Consider the following 13,342-nt stretch of genomic DNA (forward strand, 5'->3'; position numbering starts at 1 on the left):
ACGCCTCCTGTATTGAGCATCTGCTCCCTGGTGGTCAGTGTAAGTCATAGCGACTGGTCGTTCCTGGTCATTCTGCCATTAGGATCAATTTGTATATTACTCTTTTATTTTAAAGGATTTTTTTTTTTCTATTGTCTATCTATGGAACATTTCCTGTAGCCTCTTATATCTAGGATAAGAGAGAAAGATCAGATTATTGCTTTTTATTATTACTTATAATTTACTGGTTTTTCTTTAATGAAAATAATTAGGAGAGTTTATGTCTTTTATATTTTTATTCAAATTATAGGGATATCCAGGTCCTCCTGGGGTCCCAGGACCCGTGGGTCCACCTGGCTTACCTGTAAGTACAGAGAAGATTTAATATCCCTTCTAGAATGTCTGTTTAAATTGAAACCCATCATTTTGGTTATGCTATGTTTTTATGCAAAATAAGTAATGTCTAAAACTGATGGAGGCTGCCTCTCTCCCCAATCAATGCAAAGCACGCTAGAATACGTCATGCTGTCTTGAATTTCCTCACCTCTACTTGTTACATAAGCTTCTGCCCGCTTCTAATAGTACAACCAGTTTCAATTATGCTGCCTAAAACTAAGAAGACATTTAAACTTTCTTTTGAATAACCACATGTAAGAAGATAGGATCAATAGTCAAGATTACAAGTGAGACCAATTGGATATGCAAATCACAAGCATAAGTTCCAACATTTTGTGGTTTGTTTGTTTGTTTGTTTTTTTTAGGAATTTGTAAGTATTTTCAACCAAACACAATTTATAGAGAATATACCTTTATTAAACAAAACTGGAGTTTTTCAAAATACTCTGCTTTTGTTTAGAGAAAGAAAATGACATCTTTTCTCTTAAGGGATAATGTTTGCTTATCAAAATGTAACAGTGTTTGTGAACTTAAATATGAGAGGTAAGCCTTTATGATCCCCTAAGCAAAATTATTCTTGTGAGAAATAGTTTATGCTATTTTGTGAAGATGCTTTTTTGTAGACAATCCCCATTTTACAGCATAGTGAAAGATATGGTGTTGATTATAAAATTAGGAATACTAATCTAGGGACACAGTTGCCAATCTTTTTACTAACATCAGATAATAAATAAATTTGAGATATTGTAGATGTTTACTGGTTTTATTTACCTAATGTTATATAGATAAATAAAATTCATTTTCTAATTAATCCTTTATTGAAGACTATAAGGCATAAAAATAATTCATTGTAATTGACTTAATGGCAACTTAATCTTCATTGTAGGCTAGTTTTGTGGCATGTTAATTGGAAACATTTTTGGGGGGGGCGGGTTTCATAGTAACAGAAAAAAAAACAAACTATCTTTGTGCTATGGGATTGTCATAAATGTCTAGAATAATGGGAAAGAAATCTTACAGTGATGGTCATTGCTTTTTTAAGGAACCAGGCACGTAGACTGGTGTCTTCCTCCACTACTGATTTCTGTATGTTCCTCCAGAAAACGACTCATGAATATTGAAAGCTCCCCATTCTTTGTACATAGTGTAAATGCCCAGAAATGAAACTACTCCAAATAGGAGGAACATCAAAAGCACAATATTGGGGAAGAAAAATATGGTACTTTTAAAAATAAAGCATATTTTTAAAGAGACTAATTAATTTTTACTAGTATATGTGTGTTTTGCTGTTTTCATTGACTTTTGAGAGAGGAGAGGAGAGGGAGAAAGAGATAGAAATATCAATGATAAGAGAGAATCATGGATCGGCTACCTACTGCATGCCCCACAATAGGGATTGAGCCCATAACCCAGGCATGTGCCCTGGCTGGGAATTGAACCATGACCTCCTGGTTCATGGGTCAACACTTAACCACTGAGCCACACCAGCCAGGCTAACCAATTTTATTTTAAGAATTCCCAAGGAAAAATTACATGTTTGAAGAAAGGGTATAACTACTATTCCGATAACATTCCTGTGAATCATATAACTGATTTTAAAATTTTCATCACGTAGGGTCATGTTGGGGCAAGAGGACCACCTGGGAGTCAAGGTCCTAAAGGACGAAGGGTAAGTTATCTAATGAGGGAAGTTACGTTCATCTCAAAAATTACTTCCTTATGATGTGTTCCACAAAAATAGCTTTACATATTCTAGATTGTGCTGAGACATTATTGGATTTCCCCCTTGTTTTCATTATATTATTACTACCTATATTTATTGAAGTAATTGCTCATAATCATTTGTATTTATAAAACCATGCATTTCTGCTGTGAATTCCACAAATTCATATAGAATTCTTCTTTCTTACTCCCAGCTTCCAGTTTCATTCTTTGAGGGGGCTATTAATGTGAAGATTTTTAAATAAATTCTTATTTTACTCACAAGAGGCTCACAGAGCAAGGAATAGTAGCATCATAACAAAATAAGTGCAATGGGAAATGGAATGAAGTCATATAGGATGAACAAGAGGTGATATGATCATCATGCAGAATTAAATGAAAAATCTTACTCTCTTCTTTTGAAACGTTAAATCTTATTTTGTTTTTGTTTTTTTAGTTTTTTTTAAGAAATAAGAACCCAATTTGCTGCATGCCTGGCACTTTTACATACACTGTATTATCTTAATACTCAAACCACCCTAACAAGGGGAAGCAGAATCTCAGATATTATATTTCAGACAAGGAAAGTGGGGCCCAGAGTTTCAACGTATGACTTTATACATGCACAGAGAAATGGTACAACTAGGATTCCAACCTTAATGTGTGTACCTCCAAAGCCTACGCCTATTCAATACCCCATAGAATATTAAGGAGTATTTTTCCCTTGATTAATTTGAAACTGTAGGCTTTAAGAATTTTTTTTTTCTCCCATGCTGTATCTTGATTTTATAGGTAGTGAAGAAAATACTTAAAATTTCTATGAGCGTGGTCTCCAACTGACAAAGGTTAAAAGCAAATCAAAAATTGTCCTTTCAGTTGGCACACGAGTGCTCAGTTTGAAAGAATGGTTATAATGTCATGTCCTGTGTTTTAGGTGAGAGCACATTTGTCTTTTATTCTTTCGTTGCTAAAAAACAATTTTCCTTAGTGGGTGATAGATTTACAGTCTATAAATAATCCTGATGGCCACATCTGTTTTTAGCCCAACTTAGATTTAAAATAATAAAATAAAAAATAACGGTAGATGATCTGGGCTCACAGAATGTCATTTGGTGGTCAGTATCCTGCCAGCATGCACTACTTGGTCAGGTCAAATATGTTTATTCAACTTAGTATTACTCATAGTGAGAAAGTTCAACCAATTTTGTGACACGTGAAATAAAGAAGAAAGATTCGTGCTTTGTGTTAATTAAGTAATTGAGTTCTTATTGATCATCCCATCAGAAACCATGTACCCAAGCAAGATCTGCTCCTGATCCACTTGTGCCTTCTCATAACCATATGGGACGTTGATTTGCACTGCGATTTTCTGACCACTGTATGATCTCTGGGTAGATTATTACTGTTTCCTGATTTGCCACATTGTCCTCAACTCTCACCTCTTCAAGGATCTATTTTCTTTCCACCTTCCAGATACATTTTCCTGATTCTTTCCCCAAATGGCTTCTCATCGTTATTTAAAGTTCAGCCAGTACGTTTTAAACAATGAGACTTTGTTTAGAACAAAAATGCATTCTTTACTGAAAAAATATTTCAGGCTATCAATGAACATTGGGAATACAAAAAAGTACAGACAACTCAAATATTTGAGGAAGAGTATATGGTAATATTAGGAACTTCCATTTTAACTGACACCTAGTATCTTTCTGCTTCTCCTCTCTCTCATCAGTCCTTTTCCACCATGGATATGATCTCAGCACCTTAAATTGTTCCTTCCCAGCCTAACTCACTTTCAAAAAATGAAAACCTGTGAAAATTTGGTTTAGGAATAGTTATTTAAGAGAAGTAAAGTAATTTTATATACCCAAAGTAATTAATATAACACAGTCATATCCCTCTACAGAAAATATAGATCAGCGGATTCTCTACTGAGTTAGTGGCTTACTTAGCCTTATGGGTTTCCAGCAATAAGCACAGCCTGAGCTGCTTGCTGTTCCTCATGTGTACATCTAACTCCTTGGGGCGGAGCTCATTCCCTGGTGTCTCACCAGTACACACTGTTGTGTCTAGCTGCCCTGACAAACACGCAGGGCAGTCAACCTCATCTCCTTTCTTGCCCATGGCTTGGGCCTTTGATCATGAGAGGACTTTAGATTTTGTACCCTTCCTCTAGATTCTAGAAGGATGAGGTAGAGGCATACAATGGAGTAATATTTTTATTCTGATTATGCTACTAAAGAATAAAGTGGGGAGTAAAGGTTGAAATAACTATTAGCAATATGTAATGCTTTAAGGTTTTCTATGAAAGATGTAAAATGTTTAGAACAATAAAAATTCTAATCTGTGGCTCTTCCACGGAAATGGGTACCATGTTGCAAAAGCAGCTGAAAAAGGATTGTTATGTATCGGTTTAATTATAAATTCCAATCCTTCACCTTTTAAGTCCCAGTCTTCACACAATTGTTTCTTAATATAGAAATAAAAAAAAATACTATATGTAATCAATAGCTCATCTAACCAAAGTACTTTTTTTAAAATTTGGGAGTATCTTTACTTCTGCCTCTGTATCCTTTCCTTATCCTATCTCTATCTAGAGTTCCTTCAAGAGCACTATCTCCCCTGTCAAAAATGATATCTTCATTCCCTTTATAAATATGTGAAAGTTCCTCACCCCTTGACTCCTTTTTGCCCTTAACATGCCTGTCTCTTACTATACTATAGTCATTTATATAATTTACTTATCATTCTCTGTGCTTCCTATGGAGAAACTTTCTTATAACTGTACTAAAGGCCAGGTGCACACCACCAGGGAGGGGTGTCCCTCAGCCTAGCCTGCACCCTCTCAAATCTGGGAACCCCCAAAGGATGTTCGACTGCCCTCTCACAATCCAGGACTGCTGGCTCCCAATAGCTAACCTGCCTGCCTTCCTGATTGTCCCTAACTGCTTCTGTCTGCCATCCTGATCACCACTAACCACTCCCCTACCATCATGATTGATGCCTAACTGCTCCCCTGCCAGCCTGTTTACCCCTAACTGTCCTCCCGTACAGGCCTGGTCACCCTTAACTGCCCTCCTCTGCAGGCCTGGTCCTCCCCAACTGTTCTTCCCTACAGACTTGATCTGGCCCCCAACTTCCCTCCCTTGCAGGCCTGGCCCCTCGTGAATGCCCTCTCCTGCTGGCCATCTTGTGGTGGCCATTTTGTGTCCACATGGGGGCAGCCATCTTTGAAAACATGGGGGCAGCCATATTGTGTGTTGGAGTAATGGTAAATTTGCATATTACTTTTTTATTAGATAAGATATCCCCATAACACTTCATGCAAAGCCTTGTCCACAGTAGGTATTCAGTAAATGGTTGGTAGAATTGGATTACTTCCCTTGAAAATGACTTTAAGATCATCCAAAGACAGTTATAATTTATACAGGGAGACATAATGTCATTTTATTAGTGAATAACTTTTGCACCTAATGCTTCTTCACAACTAATAACTAAATGAACAGTGTGTTGGTAACTTAGCTGAGAAGTTCTAAATTTACATGAATATTCCCAGCAGCATCTCCCCCCGTTTCTGTGCCCCTGCCATCTTCCAGTGACTATTGCCAAGGAAGTGCACAGCAAGTACAGTGCAATCAGCACTCATTTTTCTAATAAGTAGAAAAAGTGCTGTTCCAAAAATATAAGACCTAAGAAGACTATTTGGACAAACAAATCAGACACTTTCATTTAATTTTTTTAGAACGCTTTACTTTTTAAAAAATATTTATTATTGAAAATATTACATAAATACCCTCCACCTCATTGATCTTTTTCATCCCGCTCCTGCCCCCACCCTACACCCTCTTCATTCCGTTGTCTGTGTCCATGGATTATGCATACATAATCATTGGTTGAACTCTTTCTTCCCACCCTCCCCTGCCTTTAAATTAATTTTGAATTGTTTTTAGAATAAATCCTGAATGACTGCTGAGTAAATAATAGTATGAACAAAATACTCAAAAAACCATCCTATACTTTAGCTACCTCAACAACTGAATCCGTTATTTTTGTGCTCACCTGATTTACTATTTGATATTCAGTCTTGAAAACACTAGTTTGGTTCTCTCATGCAAATGGGTTTATACTTATACCCAGTTGCATTCTTTTATGTGGCTATGGCACAGAAACAAGCAGGAGTTCATCAACTAAAGAAGAACATCTTCTTTCGTAAGGGTACATAACAATAAAAATGGAACATTTCAGATTAACAAAAGGTCATTTTCCCCATTTCTAGGGACCAAGAGGAACAGATGGCCTCTCTGGGGAACAAGGTACACAGGGTGCCAAGGTAATCACTGAGCTTTCTTATTTCACACACAGTTGTTATTTGGAGTTGTTATATGTTCCAAATATTATTAGACAGATGTTCTAACTGTCTAAAAACTGAGGCATGTCCTTTAAAAAAAAGTATGGCTCTACATTTTCTCGTAGTCTAAATAAGAAACATACATAACTTTTTATCAGAAATGTAATATTTAATACTGAACCGTGTGCATGATGTCTGATATTTTTGTGAGTGAGTGTATGCTCCCATGTTTGACACCGCCATTTACAATCTTATTAACTCAGTTGGTATTGATACTTTCTTAGGGTGAAAAAGGAGATCAAGGGAAAAGAGGACCTTATGGTCTTACTGTAAGTAGTGCAGCATTTTACATGAAAGATAATCACTTAAAACCTTTCATTGTCCTTGGTGTATGGTTAATATTTAGAGAGGAAGCTACCTGATCCCATCATTTTCTTTCTTATGCAGGGTAAGACTGGAAACCCTGGAGAGAGAGGAGTTCAAGGGAAACCAGTAAGTGATTAAAAATAAGCAATGAACAATCTTGCCTACTTTACTCTCTGACACAACTGTTGTTTAATATTTAGTATGTTGGACGAACAATACAAGTTCTTTTCTTCAGTCATTAGATCAGTGTTTTAATTTGGGCAAATGGCTTATTTATTCTGAGCCTTTTTTATGCAGATCTATAAACTGGTGGTTGATTACTTTCATCCTAGTTGTGGTTAGTTTTTCTCTAAAATCCATTTCAAAATAAAATATAATGGAATATTAAGTATAATGGAATATTACATAAATATAATGGATATCAATAAAGCTGACATAACAGGAAACTTCCTTGAGGCTTCTTGCCTTTCATTTTATTTCAACTTGATTGTTATTTAGACCCTTTCACAGTGTGGAGATAGGTGTGTCATCAGGCTTTCCTATGGCAATGCTCTGAGAGTTTTTAATGTTATGTAATAGTAGATATTTCTTATAATAACAAATATTTTTTCCCTGAGAGGCAACAAGTTCTGTGATGATCATCATTAACTGAGGGGCAAAACTGCTTTTAAAGAAAGAAAATGGAGAGATACATATACACATATGTACACAGACATGCATATATATTACATATATATAATTTTGAGCATTTAAGCTTAAATGTACATGGGTATTTTTAATTACTTTCATTTGGAATCATAATTTTTAATTATGAAATTTTTATTTGTAATACATATGTGTATATAATTAAAGTTATAGAATTAGATAATATTTTAATAGCCTGCAATTGAAGAGTCAAAGAAGTATAAGAGAAAAATGTTTTAACTGCCATAGTAATTGTCACTGTCACCTTTACTTACTCCTCTTTGAACTCTGCTGCCCCCTGCCTATTGGTTTTCATAATAGCATTATATTTGACAGTGGACAAACCTAAAATATGAGATCTAAAAGAGAAAAGTGACTGTATCCAGGGAAAGAACTTTTCTGTGGCATTGTATTATTGGTTGGTGTAATCCCCAAAGTATATTCTTTGAATATTAATATTCCTCATGTGAGTTTTTATAAATTAATGTAAATGGTGTTTATATAGATTTTTTTATTTTTTTATTTTGCTAGGCTGTATACAAAGCTAATATGTTGTAATGAGTGGAGAACTTGGAGCTCATTAAGTTCATCAAGCCCATCATATATTTCTGGATAAATATAAAATTTTATATTTGATTTCCCCAATCGATATATATAAAAGCCTAAGCGACTGAATGACCAAATAACCAGTCAACTGGTTGCTATAGCTATAATGCACACTGACCACCAGGGGGTAGACGCTCAACACAGGAGCTGTGTTCTGGTGGTCAGTGCGCTCCCACAGCAGGAGTGCTGCTCAGCCAGAAGCCAGGCTCAGGGCTGGCGAGCACAGCTGCAGTAGCGCAGCCTCTCCAGCATCGGTGGCAGGGGCAGGCGCAGTGGGGCTGGGATGAGCAGGGCTGAGATGAGTGGGAACTGTGCCTAGACCTGGCTTGGGCTTCTCCCGGCATCCTGGTGCTTCCTGCATTGCTACATCCCTCGAGAGGTGTTGGATTGCTAGTTTTGGCCAGATCCCCCTGGGGATCATTCTGAAACCAGCAGTCCAACATCCCCTGAGGGGTCCTGGATTGTGAGAAGGCTCAGACCAGGCTGAGCGACCCCACTGGTGCATGAATTCATGCACCAGGACACTAGTCAAATATAAAATTCACTAGAGCCACTTTGTAACCATAGCTTATGACAAGCAAGTTTCATAGGTAACTAGAAGAGTAAATTACTTTAGTGGATGACATGGGTTGGATATTAAATCATGAGTTTGTATTAGTTGTTGAGGTTTACTTAGCTCTATACCTACACTGTCTCCTTCTTCTTGATTGAACTGAACTAGACTTTTGAGATCTTAAGAAAGCTGGTATCAATCCACCCAAGAAATCCAGACAGCTCCAAAGATTTATTTCTTTGATCCTGCACAGTAATCTCAGTGTCTCCAGTGCTATAAAATTAAAAGATGCAAAATAGATTGGAGGTCAGATTGACCTTTGTTCTAGTACTGCATGTTCCTGTTAGCTATATGTATAGTCTTGGTGAAATTGGTTAGCTCTCTGGATCATATTTTCCTCATCTGTAAAATAAAACAAAATGTCTAACTTGTCACAATTCTAAAACTAGATATTACATGAAAATTGGTAACACATTTAGTACTCTAATAGTCCAGATAACCAGGAGAAAGTAGATTTGTCTATGGACCAAAATTGTTTCCACACATAGATCTCTCTCAAGGGGAAACTTAAGAGGAAAGGCTACTATTCATTGAGTTATTAAAGTGATAAAACCTGAGTAACTGTTTTTAGTTTTATAAGTCTTGTACAAACTATAACAATTTGTACATTATTTTTATCTAGATATTTTTTTCAGTTAATGAGATTAGAGAATTAAATCAACTATGATTTTGTTTTTCTCTATTTCTCTCTTTAATTCTGTCAAATGTGAATAAAGTATTCACATTTATGATTATAATGTCTTCTTGGTCAACTGATCCATTTATCATTACAAAATGTTCCTCTATATAACTGGTAATACTTTTCATTCCTGGTCATAGTGTTTGTTTTGAAATCTATTTGATGTCTTTCCAACCTCCTTATGCGTGCTGTTTCTGGGCATATCTTTTCCATTCATTTACTTTCAAGCCATCTGTGTCTTGATATTTAAAGTGAGTGTCTTATATTTGGGTCTTGCTTTCTTATTCATTTGGATCATCTCTGTCTTGTAATTAGCATTTGGCCCATGTCCGTTTAATGTAATAATTGATATGGTCGCATTAAGGTCTACCATTTCATAGTTTTCCTTTGTAGTGGTGAGGTATTTTTGTTCAATACCTTCATTTGGTCTTAAATAATTTTGAGAACTCCATGTTAATTTAACTATTGGCTTTTTAGCTATACTTCTCATTGTTATTTTTAAGTGGTTATTTTATGTCAAAAGTGAGCAAACTTTTTCTGTGAAATGCCAGAAAATAAATATTTTAAGCATTGAGGGCTGTATGTTCTCTGTCACATCTACTCAGCTCTGCCATCATAGTGTAAAAGCAGCACAGATAGTATGCAAAAAAATTAATATGGCTTTAATTCAATAAAACTTTATTTGAAAAAACAGGTGATGGTCCAGGTTTTACTGTAGTTTGCCATCCCTTAGTTTAAGGATTACAGTATACATGTTAACTTTCCATAGTCTTCTTAGAGTTAATATAATACAATTGCTCCTCGACTTATCATACAATGGGATTATGGGTTATATTGTAAACTGAAAATACATCTAATCTACCAAACATGATAGCTTATCCTAGTGTACCTTAACCATGTTTGGAACATTTAGATCAGCCTACAGTTGGGCAAAATCATCTAACATGGTGAATACATAGAGCATTGGTTGCTTACCCTCATGATTGCATAGCTAAGAGCTGACAAAATGCTGCCTAGCATTACAAGAGGATATCAAGCCAAAACTGGTTTGGCTCAGCGGTAAAGCATCAGTCTGCAGACTGAAAGGTCCCAGGTTCGATTCCGGTCAAGGGCATGTACATTAGTTGCGGGCACATCCCCGGGAGGGGGTGTGAAAGTGACAGCTGATTGATGTCTCTCTCTTATCGACATTTCCAGCTCTCTCTCTCTCTCTTTCTCTCTCTCTCCCTTCCTCTCTGTAAAAAATCAATAAAATATATTTTTAATAAAAGAGGATATCAAACTGCATATTGCTAGCCAGGAAAAAGTTAAAAATTCAAAGTACTGAATGCATATCACTTTCACAACATTTTAAAGCCAAAAGTTGTAAGCTGATCTATTGTTAAGTTGGGGTCCACATATAATACTTAGCATAATTATAAGTAACTGAAAACATATATCTCATTTTCTAACATCCAGTATTTTGTGCTGTAATTATACATATATCCCATTTTGCAAAGTTAAACCCCATATTGTCAAGTTAAAATTTTGCTTTAATATAAATAAGTAAAATGTGTGTTTTAGAGATAGTAAGAGAAAGTAGTATTATTTTATTTATCCATGCATTTATTTTTTGTTTTCTTCATTCCTTTCATTAGGTCTGCATTTCTAAATGTTGTCATTTCTTTGTAGCCTATAGAACAGTGGTTCTCAATCTTTTTAATGTTTTAACCCTTTAATACAGTTCCTCATGTTGTGGTGACACCCAACCATAAAATTATTTTCATTGCTACTTCATAACTGTAATTCTGCTACTGTTAATGAATCCTAATGTAAATATCTGAATTTTCTGATGGTTTTAGGTGACCCTGATAGCGGTTCTCAGACTGTGGGTCAGAACCCACAGGTTGAGAATCGCTGCTGTAGAGCCTAAGACCATTGGAAAACACAGATATTAATTCTCTTAGTTTTGTTTATAAGAATGTCTTTATTTCACCTTCATTCTTTAAGGATATTTTCACATGATATAACATTCTGGGTTGGTAGTTTTCTTTTATTTGATTTTATTTAGCACAGAAAAAATAGATGTCATTTTTCTTTTGACCTCCATTATTTCTACTGAGAAGTCCACACATCTTTATCGTTATTCCCCTACAAATAATGTTAACATTTTTTTCTGGCTGCTTTCAAGATTTTCTCTTTATTTATTTTATTTTTAGCAATTTCAGTATGATGCCCCTATTAGGGGTGTCGAACTCAATCAGAGAAGGGGCCAAAATCTAAAATCCAGCCAAAATCGCGGGCCGAATGGTTTACTGAACAGTCATAAACTGACAATGTCATAAACTGACAGCGGAGTGCAGTGATGACAGCGCGGTGCGAGCCACATTGCAAGGCCTGGCGGGCTGGATTTGGCCTGCGGGCCTTGTGTTTGACACATGTTCCCTAGATGGTTGTTGTTTTTTGTGGGGATTTTTGTTTTGCATATAGTGAGCTTGAGGTTTGCTGAGCTTCTTATATGGATAAATTGGTGTTTTCACTAAATTGGAAATTTTTCAACTTTGTTTTTTCCCCCCCCAGATATTTTTTTTACCCTCTCTTCTCTCTTCTTTCCTTCTTAAATTCCAATTAAATATACATGTTAAACATTTGATGACATCCCTTAGGTCCCTGAGATTCTATACATTCATATTCCAACCTTTCTTTTTCTCATTTTCTTTTTTTAATTGGATAAGCCCAATCATTCTTTACTCACTTGTTAAGCTCATTGAGTGAAATTTTATTTATGATATTATAGTTTTAACTTTTATGTCAGATATTTAATTTCAGTTCTATAATTTCTTTTTTGAGATTTCCTATTTGTTTATTCTTCAAACATTTAAAGATAAATTTACCATTTAATCTATCATTTTCACTTCTAGGTATATATCTAAAAGTTTTGAAAGTAGAGACTCAAAATGATATCTGTACAACAGTGTTTATAGGAGCATTATTCACAGTAGCCAAAAGGTAGAAATCCCAAATGTTCACTGACACATAAATGAATATACAAAATGTAGTATATATATATTTTATGGAATGTCATTCAACCTTGAAAAGGAAGGAAATCTTAATACATGTTACAACATAGATAAGCCTTGAAGACATTGTGCTACATGAAATAAGGCAGACACAAAAGAACAAATATTGTATTCATTCCTTTATAAGGTAGTGAAATTCGGAGACTGAAACTAGAATGATGGTTGCCATAGGAGTAGAGGAGGGAGATAGGCAATTATTTAATGAGTATAAAGTTTCAGTTTGGAAAGACAGAATGGTTTAAGAGTAGATGGTGGTAATGGTAGCACAATAGTGTGGATGTACTTAAAGCCACAGAAATGTACATTTAAAAATTGTGAAAATGGTGAGTTTTATGGTATGTATATTTTATCACAAAAGGTAAAAAAAAGAATAGAAGTAGACAGAAAGTTAGGTGGGACAATTGTAAAAGAAAGCTGAGGTAAGGGAACTGTCTAAAACATTTTTAAAGCATCACTTTTCAGGTTCACCTTTGTTTGTTCAGGGATCACAAGGACCTCCTGGGAGTACTGGTGACAGGGGACTTGCAGGAGAACCAGTAAGTCTCTCTTTATACTTTTCAATAATACAAAACTTTGCATCATACTTAGAATAATGTAATTTAATTATTGAGTTTCCATGGAAAATGAATTGTGAAAAAGAAAGAACTTGCCACACCAAGTTTCTCACAATTTATTTTTTCTTGCCTATGAAGTCATTCTTCAGATATAATATGTTGTAACAAGCTTCTAAGACTTACAATACAATATAGTCTTACAATCTTCTGGGCTGATCTAATACATCAATTGACACAATGGTTTATAGGTGGCCTTTGCATAATTTTTAGCTAGTAGCAAGTGGGAAGTTCTAAAAGTCAAAAAGTTATTCTTATCAATTTTCTTTCCAGGTTTAATGTCTGGTATATTATACAATATCT

General features: G+C 35.4%; 1 protein-coding gene across 6 annotated transcripts in view; it reads left to right on the forward strand.

Annotated features, from left to right (window-relative positions):
- The window catches only part of COL24A1 (collagen type XXIV alpha 1 chain), a 294,053-nt gene that overhangs the window by 158,698 nt on the left and 122,013 nt on the right, over positions 1-13,342 (forward strand). For all 6 annotated transcript variants that reach the window (XM_084874405.1, XM_084874404.1, XM_084874403.1 and 3 more), the window contains exons 28-33: positions 290-343; positions 1,991-2,044; positions 6,350-6,403; positions 6,706-6,750; positions 6,869-6,913; positions 12,911-12,964. In XM_084874405.1, the coding sequence (XP_084730531.1) occupies positions 290-343; positions 1,991-2,044; positions 6,350-6,403; positions 6,706-6,750; positions 6,869-6,913; positions 12,911-12,964 (306 nt within the window). The remainder of the gene's footprint in view (positions 1-289; positions 344-1,990; positions 2,045-6,349; positions 6,404-6,705; positions 6,751-6,868; positions 6,914-12,910; positions 12,965-13,342) is intronic.

This window comes from Pipistrellus hanaki, assembly GCF_964339955.1.
Source record: "Pipistrellus hanaki genome assembly, chromosome: 2".
Taxonomy (NCBI): domain Eukaryota; kingdom Metazoa; phylum Chordata; class Mammalia; order Chiroptera; family Vespertilionidae; genus Pipistrellus; species Pipistrellus hanaki.